The sequence below is a fragment of the Strix uralensis genome, chromosome 5 (genome assembly GCF_047716275.1).
Source record: "Strix uralensis isolate ZFMK-TIS-50842 chromosome 5, bStrUra1, whole genome shotgun sequence".
Taxonomy (NCBI): Eukaryota; Metazoa; Chordata; class Aves; order Strigiformes; family Strigidae; genus Strix; species Strix uralensis.
Genome location: NC_133976.1, coordinates 77,746,114 through 77,764,985, shown reverse-complemented (window position 1 = coordinate 77,764,985; position 18,872 = coordinate 77,746,114). Strand labels below are relative to the sequence as shown.

At 38.9% G+C, this 18,872-nt stretch overlaps 1 protein-coding gene across 3 annotated transcripts in view; it reads left to right on the top strand.

The window, feature by feature from the left end:
• The window catches only part of KIAA1549 (KIAA1549 ortholog), a 154,614-nt gene that overhangs the window by 78,977 nt on the left and 56,765 nt on the right, over positions 1-18,872 (top strand). For all 3 annotated transcript variants that reach the window (XM_074871830.1, XM_074871831.1, XM_074871829.1), the window contains exons 4-8: positions 2,184-2,361; positions 3,881-4,008; positions 5,427-5,610; positions 12,780-12,839; positions 15,422-15,567. In XM_074871830.1, coding sequence (XP_074727931.1) covers positions 2,184-2,361; positions 3,881-4,008; positions 5,427-5,610; positions 12,780-12,839; positions 15,422-15,567 — 696 coding nt within the window. The remainder of the gene's footprint in view (positions 1-2,183; positions 2,362-3,880; positions 4,009-5,426; positions 5,611-12,779; positions 12,840-15,421; positions 15,568-18,872) is intronic.

Here is an 18,872-nt window from a genome sequence, read left to right as displayed (position 1 = left end):
GGCAGTAGAGGTGAAACCTCCAAGAGAGGGTTGGATGGACGGCTGGGTTTGTGAACTGTCGGAGCTGTGCCAAGAAGGGCTGTTCTCATTCGTGAATCAAGAGTCCTGAGCTATGCTCATCTATTCTAGATAACTTTGCAAACTTCTTTGTGAATTAGTTTATAGACAGCATCACGCTGGCATGGCTGTGTTACTCCTGTCATCTGAATTAGGTTGTAGAGAGCTAACTGTAGACAACCCTGCAACATCTCAAGCAGAAATAGCTATTGTTTTGACCGGTAGTGGTTCTAAGCTACCTACCTCAAAATTACATTTTAAAGTTACTTTTTAAAAATTTCCATTCTTCTGGAGTTGCTCTCTCTCTCCTGCTGCAGTGAAGCACAAAAGAGAAATAGTGTTAGCTGTTAAGACAAAAAAGGTGATGCAAAATTGCAGGTATGTGCTCGAAGTAGGCTACTTTCACTGCATCTGTGGTGCACTGCAACAGGTCGGAGATGGAGACAGCTGAGTTAGCTATCGCAGGCTTGCTTTCTTGTCTGAAATACCTCACTCTAGTGTATAAGTATACACTGGTTACGCTAGGCCTCTCTTCCTCAGCATATATTGCTTTAGAAATCACCAGCAAATTGTACTGAGATTTGTAATTCTAATTCCTCATTTTCTTGCCTTTTAAGTAGTCTCCTTTGCAAGTAACGGGCAACTCTCTTTTGGCATGTCTTACCCATTGTAACTGCTGGTTCCGTTTGACAAACTGAAACTGCAGAGATCATTTCATCCTGAGATAAAAGGATAAAATTTCAGATAAGAGGAACTGAAAAGAGCTGCGCATATTATTCATATCAAACAAATTTGAGTTCTGTGGGTCTAAATCCATTTAAAATAAAAGCTGGATGCTGCATATATTTGTGGACTAAGAAGGAAGAAATGAATAATGAGCAGCATAGATTATTTTTTTATTTCCTTCTGCTATTGAGACAGTTTTTTCTGGTGAAGATGATCTCTTTAAAATGCATGGCTTCTGGAGGACAGGAAAGAGCTGCTTGCTATCTAAACAGCAATTGCCTTCACTTCATGCTGTTGCAGAAATACCAGTAAGGAACATGTGGGTCACAATTTAAGTAGCACTGTGCTCTTCTAAAAGGCTCATCTGAAGTTGAGGATATCTAACATATCCCTTCACCAGCACAAAGCCTGCAAGGTGCCAGTATCTCTTCATCTAAGAGGTGCACATTTATCAAAACCTTTGGGTCTCTGGTTTAGATTATTTTTTTTATTATTTCTGAGTCCGTCATGTTGGACATCTCAAAATATTTTAGTGTGACTGCCTTAGGCAAATAAAGCAAACTGGGGGAGTAAACCAAAGAGGAAAAAAATAATGCTGGGGAAACATATCCTTGATATTGAGTTTCTCTGAAGGAGAGAAGATACTGCAATATGTTTAAATGAATAAAAGCCTTCAGTTTGTTTTTACTTAGGTGAAAGAGAAATGGTGGATAAGAATGTCTCATGGAAACATTCACCTAGGTTTATATTTAACTTACAATCTCATTTCTTTTACATGATGACTAAAGTCTCCTCGGGGTTTTTAAGAAGACTCAGAGTCAGGAGATGAATTGGAAGAGGAAAATTCTAATTGTGGTAACTGTGCTGAAATAAGCAGACAGAAGCGTTCCCTGGAAGAAAGTGTTCTTGAGTGTGAAAATTATATCCATAAAACACAGGTTATGTGTATTTTGCTTCTTGCATATCACATCTGAATGGTATAGGATGTATTTACTATGAGGCATATGACTGAAATGCAGAAGCTATGCAAACGATTCAGTGAGTAAACAGCAATTTTGTATGGAAACTCTTACGTACTCCAGAGGGATGCAGGCAACAGGGAGTGCTACTATGCTGGAATGTGATAAATCAAGAAGTGTTGAGATTGGTGTGTTGTACTGAAAAGATTCTAGTAGATGCACCTAAGACAGGGGAGTTGCCTCTGATGCACTGGAGCAAGGCCGCAAGGCACAACACTATCAGAGTGTTTGTGCTTCTGCTCCCTCTTTGAAAAATGAAGATTGCATTTTCCTACCTCTTGATAATGTGGCTTTGAAATGCGTGAGACTGTGTAGGTCTAAAGTGTTGCCAAATTTCACATTGAAGATTTTTTCTAATTTCTTCTCCTTTTTTTTTTGTAGGTTTATAAGATGTCCCCGAAATTTGCTTTCTTGGTTACATCAGGTCCTTTTGTTTACACGGCAGTAGCTGTCATAAATGTGCTTGTGAACAGCAGTCTTCTTCGTGGTGAGGCCCCCATGATCCTCTCTCTGCATCCTTCTTTCACTGTGCCAGATAACAGATTCCAAGTTCAGACAGGTGAGTTCTTCCTGACACGAAGAGGAGGAGATGTAGCTTCATACTGATTCACGCTTCTTCACTTAGGATTAAGTATGCAAGGTGGAGTCAAAACTCTGCATTCTACTGCAGTGAATCTTAATTCTTGGTTGTTTGAAATACTTCCTGGATCCATGGTTGAGAGACGATAAATTGTAGACAGTTAACCCCATAATTTCATTATTTTTTTAGGAAACTTTTTTTGACGTGTTGCAAAATAGGTTTGCTCTTTTTCTTTCTTCAAAAGGTGAGAACAGAAAAAAATTTCCGTGAAACATTTACTCATACAATCACACTGCAGCTACTTTATAATGCTTAAGTCAAGTTTCAAAGTATGTTTACTTTAAATGCCACTATTTAGAATTCTCATAATGTAGAAGAATTGGTGAGCAGGAGGATCGACTGCTCATGTATAATGTGATCAGGAGGATTGCTCATGTAGTGTTCAGTTTTCCATGGCTGCTGTATGGCAGCAGTTTATGTGAAGTCTATGACAACTGATAATCTAAAGTAAAATATTACCTATGTAATAGATTTTGAGAATCAGTGGTATGATTTAAAATATTCTTCAGGCCCTATTTGCATAACAGAACCACCTGCCTGGTTGGTTGAATGCGTAATGAGGTAGTGACAGGGATTGAGTATATAGGCAGAGAGTTAATGAATGTCAAACATGGTGCTTTTGTTCAGGTATGTTTCATGTGTTGCTTCTGCTCTGTTAATAACTGTATGTTAAGACATCACTTCTTTAATTGCGCAGGTGTGATGTCTTTTTCCACTGCTTAACATGGTTATATAGATAGAAGTAGATATGTTTTCTGTTCTTGAACCTTGTGTAACATTGCTATCAGGGTCTGTAACCTAATCATAGTGTTTCTTTGGGTAAGACTACATCAGGAAATCCACAGATGAGTATGTAGTTAAGGTCTGTGTGCCTGCTCACGTTCTTCTACTCTCACACTTTCTCTCCTGTGAAGGACTTTAAGGTGTATGTATCTAGCTTTTAAAGATTGTTTGCTAATTAGGTGTTTTGAGAGTGTTAGACTGATACTGATGGGCATTAATGGACCCAACATGTGATCTTTTAGACAAGCTAAATACTATATTTCAGTCTACAAGAAAGAGATTTGTTGCTTTTTTCCTTAAGATTTTCATTGATCTGTTGAGTACTGAGGATTTCAGTGTGGCTGATTCAGTGTTCAAGTTGTGTAAAATTAGCCACATGTATGTAGCGAAGGTCTTTCAGTACGCGAGAGGAGACAGTGGGTATTTTGTCACTAGTATCTCTCAGTAATCTAATTACTGCTGCAGCAGATCATAATGAGTAGACAATTGACTGCACCAACACAAAATGTATTTCTACTGTATTTTTACCCAGTGTTGGACAATGTGTGTCTTGAATTCCATGAAAAAGTGCTAGTCCCGTGGATTCTCTTACTCACTGTGTTCTCTCTCATGGCAGTATTTGTCTATAGGAATAATTTGTACCCTTTGCCTTCAGTGCTTCAGTTTGTCCCTCGGAATGTGGATGTTGGGTTCTGCAACTTTAGCCGGCGCATTGAGAAAGGGCTGACAACAGCATTCATGGAGGTGAGCAAACACCAGGAGTTCTACAACTTCACTGTGCAGGTAAGAAGATCAGCATGTTTTGTGTCTGTCCCTTTTTCTCCTCACCTTTGGTTGTCCCGTGTTTCATCCAGCCAGTAAAATGTTAGGTGTTCACTGGCAACCACTTGCCACCTAGATCATATAGAACTATAAGGCTTTGTTATGAAGTCAGGATTTTCTTCCCCTACAAAATAATACGGCACCACGTATCTCTCTGGTTTCAAGCTTTTTGAAAAAAATGGTCCAAGATGATGATTTATATCCAAAGCATTATTCAATATAATAGGGTTTATACTTTTTCATATAAAGGCTGCCCCAACCGTTACCAAAGTCATTCCCTTCAGATTTTACTGTTACACAGTAGGGTGTGGTTAGAATGTTTTTGTTGGAAGACAACTTTCAGGTCTCACTGCCACTCAGGGGGTCTTATTAGGGAATATAGGAGTTATATGGACTCTGCCATTATGTGAGGAAACATGCTAGTTGCTTATGAGGTCTAGAATAAGGTACTTACATCAGTAGATGATGTCCATGGCAGCTGCTGCTGGAACTTCACATATGAAGTGTATTGCATATATGCTGTGTACTGAATCACATAGGAGAGCTTAAAACTCCCTGGAAAGTCAGTAATTTAACTTAATGAGACCAACTCCCTCTTCTATCTGAATTCTTAAATTTAATCTAGCTTTGTTGTAATACCAAAATTAGTAAACATTTTATTGTGTTATTTAACTGGCACCTTAAATGCCCATCTGTGGTACCCTAAAATAAAATCATAGCAGAAAGGACAAACTTTATAGTACTTAAAGTGCTGTAAAGTGCTCAGAACTGTACAAATGAATGACACAACGTGATGGGATAGACTGAAGACAGAACGCGCAAAACAATTTCTTGGACTATTGGCTTAGCAGACTTTTATTTTAAATACTTGCTTATTGTCTGGAAGAGCCGTGTCTACATGAACACGGTTGCTGTGTGCATTGGTGCCAAATGAAGGTTTTGAACTAGTGGTAGGGTCTGGGCATGCATGGTGCAGGAGGTTTTGACCAAGAGAACACCCATTTTCAGAATGCTTCTTTACCATGCTCTCTTCCTGTCTGTTCAGCACAGTTCGGTACTCGTCTAAGATTTCTTTATCAGTAGTTTTATTTTGCTGACTGTCTCTCTAGGTTTTTTTCATCATTTTCTGGACTGTAGCTTTCAGATCACTCTGAGTTATGATTGACGTTAAAGGATAACTCTTAGAAGAGGAATTCATATGTAACTTTGCCTCTTCTGAGACTCAGCAGGCTGAAACAACCTGGTCTAGGAACACCTCTGTTTTGATGTGAACTGCCTCCCCCTTCATATTAGGAAAAAAAAATAAAAGACTGTCAAGGAAGGAATGGAAATACCAGTGCTTTGATTTTGCTGACTATACTTCAATCTTGTCTTTTCAGATACTGAATATAACTCTGAGTAGGCCTGGGGTAGCACTTCGGCAAGGCCCCGTAAGCATTGTTTTTGCTGTCCGAGATAGATACGGTTTTCTAAACGGGTCCGAAGTCAGTGAGCAGCTAAGAAACTTGTCTGTGGTGGAATTCAGCTTCTACCTGGGCTTTCCTGTGCAGCAAATTGCTGAACGTGAGTACTTGCTGTTTGCCAAGACTGCAAAATACTACTTATAGTAATTTTTCCTCTCTGCAATTTTAAAGTAATTTTGTGCATAATTGATAATGCAACATCAAGTACCTGACTTGTGTCATGAATTCTGCAGAGCAAATACATGCCTCTCTCTGCTCACATGCTGCATATCAGTGTTACAGCAACTTGTTGCTTTTGTCATCATCCGTTCCTTCTGCACTGGGTGAGTTGTGTTTAACCTGACTTCATTTTCCCTGGTCTTAGTCTTGATTAAAAGAAAAAAAGTCACTTTGACCAATATTGCTGTGAAGTGTAATCCAAGGTGTGAGTCTGTGGATATGTCTACAGGGGCCTTGGCTGCTTCTCAGCAGGGTTTACTGCCTTGGGCTTTCTGTTGAACTTAACTATGTACTTTTTCCAGACTGTTGCATCCTAAACCTAGATTAATGGGAACTGCCTGCATAGCAGAGTTTGCTTGACACTCAGCCTTGACAATTTATGTTTGGTTAGATTTTTCAGATTACCTTAGTCTCATAAATAAGACAAGTTTCTAAACTCAACACTTATCCTTGTAAACTAATGGATTGTTCATGACAGAAATGTCTCACGAATGTTAAGCAAGATCATGAGAGAACAGTACTTGCCTTTCCTGGTGACAGATGTTACTGATAACCCAGTCCATTAATTCCCAGTTTTTCCTATGTCACTGTGCTTTCCAATGCAGATTTTTAATTATCAGAGTTACTTTTGTGAGCTATAAAGGTGTATAGCACCTGACACATTGATTCTCTCTATACAATTAAATGTCTAGTGGAAAATCAGGCCTAATGGCAGCTGCTGTTCATTATGCAGCTGTACCGTAATATGTCAGCAAAGATATTATAGGAGAGTGATGTCAACAGAAGTTGTTCTCTATAGCACCTTTAAATCTATATAAGGTGACTGCACAGGATACTTTCTGAATGACTAGCAAGTAGTATAAATGTACTAGTTTTTTGGAGCTTTTTGTCTTCATTTTTCAGCAGTTTGAACCCTCTGCTCCCATGATCAATTAAAAAATGTAGCAGGTTGTCATCTCATTTCCTTTAGACATTTCTGCTCTCAGCTGGTCTCCTACAGACTGTACCTGTGCAGTGGTAGCTGTATTTAATTGAGCCAGGACTGAAAGCCTTGAGAATCTTGTCTGTAGTTGACTAGCACTTTTGTTCCTTGTGAGGCCACAGAATTTCTCAGTTGTGGGCTGTGGTCTTTATCTCACGCTGAATTCAAATTAAATGTTCCTCTTGCCTTGATTGCTTGAAAGACATTTCTTTACTTTACATCATATCTTTTGCACCTTTGCCCTGGAGTTCATTACTTTTGGTCTCTTGGGTATTATGTTCAGTGTCATGGGGCTTTTTTTTTTTCTGCGATGTACACACATCGGGTCCTACGGGTTTTAGTTTTGTCCACATATTCTAGAGTGACATTTGTAGTGAATTTGCAGGTTGCCCCTTGCTGAGAATCCATCTTCTGGATTGCATGATATAGAGGTTCAGTGCAATTAAGTGATAACAGAATTTCTACCAAGGCTGGTGCATCCTGAAAGACAGGCTGGTTGTAGGGGAAACATTCCTATTAAACATGCATGTACACTGTTCTCCTTATTTTCCTTCCCTGATGGTACTTAGGAAATTTGAAGGTAATTTCTTTAGTGCTCATAGCAGGAGCTCTCCCTGTATTATCTGCATTCTTATAGTGTCTGACCAGCGGGGCTGACTCCTGGCCAGTGCCGGTGGAGCTCTGTGATAGCTCACATGTTCATGAGAAAACCTTGCAAAGTAGCATGAGTGAAGAGGTCTGGCAGTGCCTTTGGAAAAAGGTCTCATTTGGATTTCTCCTCCTTTCCTGACTACTCTGAGGATTTGCAATGAAATAATGTAGTTGTTGGCTGTTGTGGCCTGGCAGATTTAGCCTCTGGTTAATACGGTGGCATGTCCAAGCCTGTGGGTGAGTTATTTCTATAACTCTGTTTCTGAAGCTTCAGGAATTGTTTGGTTTTTCCTGCTGGCAGTTTCAAACAAGTATGCCAACAGTATGGTAATTTCATTCCTGCAAATTCCAGCACAGGCCTCCAGACTTCAAACACAAAATTATTCTTCCTCCCCTCAAATCCACCAAATCTTCCAAACAATACCAAGCCTCAAATCCTCAAGCCGACCCTTAGTGTAGGAAGTTAGTTAGTCATCAGTAGTGACTAAGTCCACCATGATACACACTTTATTCCCAGATTCTCCTATTTGGAGCTCTTAAAAAATGCTGGGTTTTTGGTGCACATCCCGAGTAGTGGGAATGATGACAGCTGAACAAGCTATGTGTGCACCCTTGCCTTCAATGACGCCACCAGCTGATGCCATAGTTTATTGAATGAATGTTGCCAGAAGAGCATAGCACTTGCCTCAGAGATCTTAGCCAGAGTTTGTTGGTGGCCTTGTCTCTTAGTTTGTTTGATAGAGAAATTTTGAAGACGACCTTCAAATTTGTCTAGACTGAATTTTCAAAACATTTAATGTTGTATTAAAATAAACGAAATAAAATACATGTAATAAATCAAATTAAAATTAATATGTTACATTTTAATTTAGCAATTCAGAATTTTTAGGAATAATGGGATCTTCCTAATGTCTGCAATGTGGAAAACACAAGGATTTGGTGGATATGGTGCCCTGAATCAAGGAGCATCTTGTCAGTATTTGACTTGCTTGTTGCTAGAGGAACTCAGATTTACTGTAGATTTAAGACAACTGCAGGACAGATCATTTTAGTTTGATCTGGTCTAGTTTGGTCTCAATAGTGCTTCAGTGTGTTTGTAGTCACTGTTTTGGAATACCAGACATAGTGCCATTTGATGTCGGCAAAGTGGGAACACAGTTTCTCAGCTTTAGAGCTATGGGTCTGTCTGTCAGCAAGCACAATAATGAATGTAGCTCATACGCTTTTATAAGTGAGGCAACTATGCTCGGTTATTTTTAGCTGTCTCTACAGTTTTTTTGTACTGTTGCTGTGACTGTATTTTGAGCCAAAGGATTTTAGATCTTCAGTATTCAGAGCCAGAAATCATGTCCAAAGGCTCAGCAGCATTGGGCAGATCGTTCTTGAGACATCTTATTCAGCAGTCTGTTGAGGATGACCAGCCAGATCCTCAAAGCTACTTTGGCAGGAAGATGCCTAAATGTTTTTGGTATTTAGGCCCTGAACTCTGCATTCGTGCTCTTCCTTGGCCTACAGAGCAGTTGTAGCAGGGAAGGTGTTGTGAAGATCTTCCTTAGGTAGCTGCTTTGCTCTGTGCAAATTAATATGCAACCCTCCGCTTTTCAGTGTGAATTTGGGGGGAATTTTGGATAGGTACATATTTGCATATAAACAATTTACATATCTTATTGTTTATACATAAATTGTTTAGATGTAAATATGAAATGTTCCATGCCATACTGTTCTATGCCATTTGTGGCTTAGTTATCAGGCATGCTAATAGTTAATACTCTTGGTGGTGACTCCCCTACCCACCCCCCAGCCCCCAGAGTTCTGTGTATGATTTTGCAAGTTTTATAGTCTGCATCTGAAGAAAAAGAAATGATTTGTAGGTGAGCTGAGCTGTCAGGGGGTTGAACTTGATTCATACTGAGGAAAAGCTACTGTGTAATAGCACTGTATCTCAACACTGTTAAGTGAAGTGAGACCTTGCCATCGATACCCGAATATGAGCCTTGTTTGAAGGAATGTATTTGCTCCCTGCTGCTTGTTCACTTCACATTGCCTTTCACACACAGTCCTTTCACTGTTTTTTTTCACATAACTAATATGTACTGTTCATACTTCTAACTCTGTGGGTTGTCCCTGTGCAGTACATCATTAAAAATGGGAATTTTTTGTCAACTTATTTCCACTCATTCAGAGTCAGGGTCAGTAGTGAAGTGAAAGTTGTTAGTTTGGCAGAATGAACTGTTCTGTGCAGGAATAGGGCTGTTGGAGTTGCCAAGCTTGGCAACTTCCAGACTTTATTCTTTCCCCCCCCAGACTTCTAGGTGACTTTAGCAACATGCTTACATTCAGATGTTCTGTTTACACCTTCCTGCATGCTTATATTGCATTGACCACCTTACATCTCACATTTTAGACTGTAAACTGGTTAGATGGTCATGAACTACATGTCAGCAGAAAGAAAGCCAAGTCATGGGGTTTGGGTGCTAATTCATTAAAAATAATAGGAAAGAGTATATTTGGTATCTCTTTATGGCTGGAAGATTTCTCTGAGGACAGGCAAAGGCTAGCTGTGGACTAGATGAGGAATATTGTCCTTCAGGAACTTACCCTGAATAAATCTATTTGGTTTTATTATGACTAAATAGAGAGAGTTGCCTTGAGACTTACTATTTTTTCAGTGTCATAAGTAGCACTTTGATGGGTGGCATCTATTTTAGACATCTTGGAGATGTTGCAAGGCCAGTAGGATAATATAAAATCATATGGTACCATCCAAAGACTGCAGAAATATTTAGCAGGTTTTTTCTGGGTGGATTTTGGATCAGACTTCTAACAGATACAGTGTGTTACTATTACCCACACCCCAATACTTACACGGAATCTTATTTTTCAGTTGATGCCTTCTCATTCCAAATGTTGCATTCCCTCCATGCTTTCTATTACTGTTCCTCCATTTATTAGAAATAAGAACGATCAATATGTATCAGTACCAGTTCTATCCTGCATGGTGCCCCACATCTCTGTATGAGAAGGTCAGAGAGATCCTTGTTGGAGCATCTGGTGAAGGCCATGTTGCCCAAGTGGTGTGTTTCAGACTGCTGTCAGGAGGTTACTGGGTGACTAGGTGACCCTTTGCCGTTTCAGTCAGCGTTGAATCAATGCTGTTATGCGGTATGGTGCTTCAGGGCTGCATGTTAGAATCTTCTAATGATGCTAGCATCTACTTCATTAATGCATCTATAGTCATTAGCAGACCAGCTGCAATCTAACTAATAATTGCATTTTGCCTATCCAACTTCCCCTTCAGAATAGCAATCAGTCTGTGCTGGTTTTAATCGTTAGTTCCAGGGGGCATTAGGAATCTTGCAAATATGATCTTACTGCAGTGCTAAAACTCCAGCTGAGCTCAGGATCTGGCCATATGTGTGTTGGCAAGACACTTGAATGACCTATGGAATAAGAGTTGGAGCCTGGATTTTCTGACTTCTGAGCATGGTCTCAGTTGCAGAAGCTTCCATCATTTCCTGCATTCTTCGTCAGGTTTTAGCACCCAGCCTTAGTTGCCAAGGATCATGGCACATCTTCCCTTCAATTTCAACGTTTTATGCTCAAGTTGTTTTATTTTTAAATTTCATTAATTCCGTGAAAAGTTTAAGTGAATAGTCATCCAGCAATTTGCATGAATTAAATCATTTTCAAGTACTAATTAGAAAAAGTGTGAAGAGCACATTAAGTATTGAGGCAAAACATGATTTTGGTTTAAAAGAAGAAAAAATTCACAACTGCTAGCAGTTCAAAGCTTTATGGCCATTGGAAAGTTTTTGATTTTCTTATCTTGCTCTTCCCATGCTTTGGAAAAACAATAGATGCAGTTTAGTTTATGCTTTTTTGTTCAGGTTGTATTTCTAAATGAAGCAAACAATTGCATGAACAGAGTAAATAGAACTCCAATCAGAAGAACGGTGTAGCAGGATGCAAAAATAAATGTGTTTGTTTAAATGGACTGTCAGGTATTTTTTGTGTGTCTGAGAGTTTTGGAAATATGATGCATCCTGGTCAGTGTGTAAAGGGCCAATGTTTCCTGTTCAGAGTAAAGGACCATGTTCTCATACCCTTCTGAATAGTAGCTCACAAAGTATCTCCTGGTGGTTCTCTTGAAGCTAGTGGTGCTGCTGTTGAAATAAAGGTGGAATAACCAAATTTTCTTATTTTTCCATAGGATTATTTATGAATCTATGAAAATAAAAGGTGCAATGTAACTAGTGATTTTTTTGCTCTTGCCTTAAAAAATGCTTAAGGTTTTTTTTAAGGGGCAAAAGAATCAGTTTTTAGGTACACTGACAGAGGTCAGCTACTCTACAAATTACTGCATAATTAAATTAGAAAAACAGTAATTTTCTATTTCTCTGAAACATGCAATAGTGGCAAACTGTTGTACAACTGAAGACAAGATATCTTTACTCTAAACTGATCTAACATGGACCAGGTCATTTAATTGTTATGTGCCGCATTCTTTCTATCCATGAAATGGTTTAAAAATTAACCTTTGTATAATGCTTAGTAAACTGCATCTGGATTAAATATTTTGAGAAAGACCATTCCTTTTCCTTATTGCCGTAGTGAAGCTTAAGACTTCCCTTGAGGAAGCCGTTGGCCCAGCCCCCATCTTCACTTCTTTCCCAACATGTCTTTACTGCTCTCCAGTGGAAACCTTGGGAAAAATCTTATCCTTACTGAAGTCAGTAGAAATAGACTTTATTTACTTCACTGGCACAAGGATTTTGCTCTGGAACAGAGCTTTTTTTGAAAAACTGAGAAATTAAGAAAGCTTGGAGCCACCCAGCCAAACACAAAAGCCATGAGATTTGTCTACAGCAATGTTTCTACATGAGTTTGTGTTTTTCGTTAAAAAAAAAAAAAATTACCAAGGTGGTGCTTTTTATATGCTTCACCCTGCACAAGTCTGGAACACAAATCAGATATATTTAGTGTTCTGCTTTACATTTAGTGTTTTCATGTAGTTTCTGCCTCAGAGAAGGTCTTATTTCCATTCTGAGACACAAGTTGCCTCATTGCCCTTTGAGCAAAAGTCTGATCCTTCAACTAGTTCAGTAAGAGTCACAATTCAGACAGCAAGCTTTTAAATTTCTAGGAGCAATGACCTCGGTACAGCAGCTTGAAATCTTTCAGGTAATAAATCTGACTGCTTCAGTTAGCTTCTTCTTGTTCAGAGACGAACTGGGGAGTGTATGTTCAGAGCACTTTCCTTACCGTTGTGTCTGCATAGCCTCAGGAGTAGTAATACATCTGTGTAAATAAGATGCTTGCTGACAGTATAAATTATGAAGTGGCTTCTTTTTTTTGGTGTATGTTGTTGAGAATACTGTTCTTATGGATGTTTTTCCTCCATTCTGTTTTTCCCTCAGCCTTTCATTATCCTAAGCTTAACGTGTCTCAGTTGATGAAATCTTCCTGGGTGAGAACAGGTATGTACAGTCTCTGTGAGTAAGTAAGAGTGCAATTATTTTTGTTAGCAGGATAACTAGCCTATGTAAATATTGATAGCTTAGGGGTGCTGCATTTTTATGAAGTAATAATGCGCCTGAGCTGAATAAATTCTAAAACCAAAGGCCTAGTGACCTGGAATATCTGGGAAATGCAATTCCTGGGTATAGAATGAATTACTGTAATTCCTTGATAATGCACACAAAGTAGTTTTTGTCTATAAAGCAGTTCATTCTTAGTGAGACAACTTAACACTGTCAGGCAAAAAGTGTCTACTCTGCATGCTGTCAATATACCACATTCATTTTTAGGGTTTTTTTTAAGTGAAAATTAAAATTGTGTGGTGCTTTCTACCAAAACATACCAGGAATAAAACAGAATGAAAATAGATATGTTACAATTACACAGAAGAGTTTCATCACAGTTCATTGATCTCTTCTGATTCATTCACAGCAGATCCCTCCCACCCAAGTCTTGTGGATGTTTTATTCTATAATTCACAGATATGCTTGAGCTGTCACAGCTCAAAGGCTGTTGAGGTTGCTTGCATGCTGTAGGTCCTACCTGCTTCTCTTAAGCAGAAAGCCTGAACAGTGATCAGGCTGTGCCTACAAAACTTGCTGTTAGGGTGTAGATGCACCACTGGCCACACTTCTGTCTTCCCCCAACTCTACCACCTGTATTTCACCAGTTGTATAGACTACTCTTTTCTCAGGTACCGCTGCCTCCTCTCACCAGTTGACCCAGTTTACTTTTTAAGCAGAAAATCAAGTTGCAACTTAATTTCTCAAGCCCACACAGTTTATTTTAGAGAAGCAATTTCAGATCATGTTCAGTAACATGAGAGAAGCTACATGTGAGTATCCCACATCCAATGTCATCCTTCCTTAGAGATTTATGTTGGCTTTTTGGGTCACACACCCCCTTTCTTGTTTAGCCTTAGGTTTGCTTTTTCTGGTGTTGCTGGAAGTTCCTTTAGATCCTGCAGTAAGAAGATGGTTCTTCCAGCTCTGAAATCAGGTCCCTTTGGGTTTTTCTAAACTTCCTGACTGTAAGATTTTGAAAGCCAATTGCAGCACCTTTTTTGCTACAGAGGAATTTTTTTGTAATCCCAGTTCATGTGGGCAGCCTGGGAAGAGTGGGTAGACTTTGGCTGGGTTAGTCCTCTCAGTCTGTATATCATATTGTAAGGGTAATGACTCATGACACGGGTAAATGATAGAATTTATGCACATAAAGGTTTTTAATGTTAGATTACACAGATATATGTTCATGTATCCCAATAGTAATAAAATGTTGAGATATGCAGTGTGCTCTGTAGCTGTCCCTCTCAGTTGTAGAATATAGTTCCTGCTATTACTCATAGTTCATTGATACTGAAATTCAATACACAGGCAAGACTGGTCTTCTGCTTGCTGTATATAATAGCCTTAGGCCACTCTCTATTTATGTTGCTATTTAATTCTGAGATACTTAGTCTGTGATTGAATTTAGAAGACAGATGCTGTTGATCTCTGAGAAATAATGAAGATATTTCCTTTTTCTGATATCAGCAGTGAACATTTTTAAATGGAAAAAGTGGTTTTAATAGTTTTGGTTTTAAAATTAAAAAATGTTATATTTAATTGATTTTAGCTAATTGAATGGCTTTTTATTAACCACCACGCTTAAAGTAAACATGAAAACACTGAAAAAGGGACTTTGAACAAATATAAACCATTTTAGTGGAGAGGCACAGGAATGGACACTAAATTATTGTACTGCAGTCGGCAGTGAGCTGGTTTACTATCCCTTAGGATTGTTTAATTAGGTCATTTGAATGACTATTACTCCATTCACTCCACTTTTCTTTTACTGGATGCCATCTTGTTAGTAAAGATCCACACTTTTTTCATGTTTCCTTTGTGTTGTTCCTCAGGGGTTCCTCTCAGCATTAGCTGCTCCAGTGACCCAGAGTACCTGGGGTTGGGAAGTGAAGTGGGCAGGGCTACTACCAGTGTTTTTGGGCTATGATTGGCATATTTGTTAATCTTTATCTTCTCTAGGGAACGTGCAGTTGGAATACACAGCTTCATTCATGTGCTGCTGTTCTGCTTTTTCTCCTTGATTCCAAACCCTTTCCCTACCCATCTCCACCTCTGTGGTTTCTGAACACAACAATTTGACTGAAAGTAGTTGCAGCAAACAGTTTAGACTGAATTTTCTTTTATTTGTTTTTAAACAATTCATTGAATGCTCATAAGTTTTATGTTTTTTTAGAATTAAAATTGTTATTTCAATATTCTGGGTCTGTCTAGCCTGATTGAGATTCCAGAAATGCCCTCTGCCCTGATTTTTTTTTTTTTTAATTTATTCCTGTTAACCTTTTCCCACCCACTGTCTTCCTTTCCAACATGTAGCCTCCAACTGAACTGGGCAGTATTCCCATATGAATACAGCTGCTCTTGGATTGTCCGTGAGCTGTCGCAGAGTGACTCAAAGCTTGTAATTGAAGTTGCAGAAAAGACACTGAAAAGTTTTACTAATTAATTTGTGTTCTTGGGTTACTTTCTCTGCAATGTAGTTCTCCTGGGTGTCGTCGACCAGCGAATTCAGGAGGAAGTGTTTCAGGCTGAGATGGAACGGAAACTAGCTCACCTGTTAAACGAGGCTTTGGTCAGAGGGCGGATATGGAGACGAGCCAGTTTTGCAGGCAGCAACATTGTGCAGGTATTAAGAGCTCAAAGTCGGAGGAAAAAATAAAGGGTAATAAATTATTGAATAAGTTAATATTGTCTAGGTTTTGAGTTGAGAAGGATAACTCAAGCTTGTATCACATTTAGCTAGTTGATGATGCTTGTGTTTTGCACCTAAAGTATGGTTCTTCTGATACCTTGTTGTCTTTTAAGCTAACCATAACAAAAGGAATCAACTGAGTATTTTAAGCAGCTACTAAAAAATTCTGATGACTTCTTAAAAACAATATGGAAAATTATTTCACCAACTTCCTATTTTTAGAACTTGCAAACTTGTCTGTCTTACATGAGGTGCCTAGCAAAAGGAGACACGATGATCATCTGCATCAAAAAAGTACTCTGCTGGAACTTCACAGCTCTCTGTGGTATTTTGGTGGTGGTGTAGAAATATGAAATAGAATCATGTGCAGCTTGATGCAGCAGTACAGTAGTATATTCTACTGCTTAACTGTCTATTTGTCACGGTAATCCTGGTCACAGGAATGGCTTTCAAGAATGATTAATCATGTCACATTTTGCACACATGGCACCTTCTGCTATCTGGATTCCAGTGCTACTTTATAGTTTTGTCACAGGTGGAATTATTCACATAATGTCCACGAAGACTTGAATATTTAATTTTAAGTCTTAAATTCTCACATGTGTTCTTTCTATTCAGTTCAACAAACTGAAAGCCAAAGTATTTTTTAATGTTTCATCTTCCTAAAAATTACTTTCTCCAGCTAATTCGTCGACAGTTGGTTTATCTCACGGATGCTCTTCTAGTAGTTCACACCTATTATCTTTATTTTAATTTAATCCTACAGTTTTTGCTACCACTTAAATTTCCAGATGTTGGGATTTTCTTACTTTTGTTTTCCTGTCTCATAAACATCTGTTTCAGTAATAAAGATTTTATTTTATTTTTCTTTTGTGCGGCTTTGAATTGCTGTAAATAGATGTCTGCTTCAGATCTTCTATTCCCAACACCTCTTACTGCACTTTGTTCTTTATGCCTCAGTCCTCCCTTTGCATATAAATTAAACAAATATTCCTTATGTTGCTATCAAAGATACCACAGCCTATAAAATGTGTATGTGTAGATTACGTTTTTATGATTTTACATAATAAAGCTCAGGTAATTTATTCTTACATGCACAAAATTACAAGCAGGTCCTTTCTAGCTAAAGAATAGTGTTTTGGAAAGTGAAAATACAGCGTTTTTCTTATGACTGACTGACTGGGACATAAGATGAGGCCTGCAGCTCGTGTTCCAAAGAGCAGTGCTGCTCATTTATGCCACTTAATTAGTGCAAAGAGTCTGCAAGCTGCAGTCTTTGGGCAGTGGAAGATTCTCTTAGTTATGGTCAACACATTACACCATCCCACAGAACCCCGGGCTTCTCCAGGTGTTCGCAGCCCATGCTGTTAGATAGGGTTAGCAGTATAATAAAGGAGATGTGGAAGAAGGAATGCTGAAGGAAATACTTTGGTGTTAGGTGTCTGTGATAGGTGTCCTGCTTTCCTGCACAAGAATGGTAGGTACCATCAGGTACTGTAGCTTCTTGGCAGCTTGCTTTGGCAGGATATTCAGGTGTGTGGTATGTGAGGCAGCCTTAGTGGCTATTGCGTGCAGCTGGAGTGATGCATCTGGTAGTGGGCTCTGGAGTGGAGGATGATTTCTTTCAAGGATGCTCTCTTATCAGTTGAGGATCTGGTCCATCGTCATTTGCAATAAACCTTTTAGTTTTACAGCTGCTAATTCTATTCCTCATAGCCAAGTTTAAAAGCTGTGTTTGAAGTGCAGTGTATATATACATCTGTTTGTGTCTTCAGGGAGAGCTATTAATATTCTTTGTGCTTTATGTTCAGTTTTCCCATATAAATTTCTTGCACACAAACCAATGACTGCTGTGATAGGCCACAGTGAAGTGAAAATAAGAACAGAAACTGCCAGCAACACCGAAGGGTTGGATACTTTTATTAATAGGATATGCATATATCCACGGAAGACCACATGCACATTTCACTTGTTTGGAGCCCCTGTAGACCAGAATTTTTCCTGAGGTGAAAGGTATTTATAGTGTATTGAAATGTGACATTTCTAAACTCTGTGGAAAATGACGACTGGTGGGTCAGAAGGTGAAGCAATTATTTGTGAATGTTACTGCAGGCATATTAGTTTCTTTTCACATACTAAGAAAATAAAATGATACCTTGTGAGGTTTAGAATTCATTTCTAAGGGCATGTGTTAGGATCTAAGAATGTTAAAAATTGCTCTTTAAGTCTAGACACTAAGAATAAGAGCTTTGGACTACGTAGGGTGCCCAAATACCTTACTGTCCCCTCCTGTTTGCCTATCTGTGCTGTTAACAGGTGGCACTCCATGATAAAGAAAAGAAGTGTGTAACCATTACATACAAAAAAAACCTCTGAAGCCTCACACCTGGCTGTTACTCATGAGATAGTTCCATTTTCTTTGTGTGGTGCTCATATTAAAGCTTTACAGCAAATCATACATATTTTCAATATGTATGTGCTGTTGCTCCAAATTTGAAGGTGTGTATTTAACATGGTTTGCATTGCATCTTCAGAGGCTAGGCCCTATGCTATATTTCATCAATAGTTTACCATAATAACTCAATTCTCTTTTTTTTTTTTTTTAAATCACAGAATCATAGAATGGTTTGGGTTGGAAGGGAACTTAAATATCATCTAGTTCCAACCCCTCTGCCATGGGCAGGGACACCTTCCACTAGATCAGGTTCCTCAAAACCCCGTCCAACCTGGTCTTGAACACTGCCAGGGAAGGGGTGTCCACAACGTCTCTGGGCAACCTGTTCCAGTGTCTCACCACCCTCACAGTAAAGAATTTCTCCCTTATATTTAAGCTAAATCTACCCTCTTTCAGTTGAAAACTGTTGCCCCTTCTCCTATCACTGCACTCTCTGATAAAGAGTCTCTCCACATCTTTCCTGTAGGCCCCCTTTAGGTACTTATTGCATTTAAGGTGATGACTTAATTTGGTAAGAGATGAATCCCCTTGCGTTCTAGCCAGTCCTCAGAGATTAGAGGGGCTAGGGGTGGCTGGACTTATCTCTTAATAGGTATGCCAATTAGGGCCATAACTATAGGTCTGACCCAGATGCATGAACAGCCCATGAGCTGTAGGTCTGGTTGCATTCAAGAGAAACAGTCAGGTTCATGAATAGTACAGTTTATTCTTGTGCAACATCTACAGATTCTTTGAGATTGCCTAAGATAAATGCACAAACTGACTATATAGCACTACACACAAA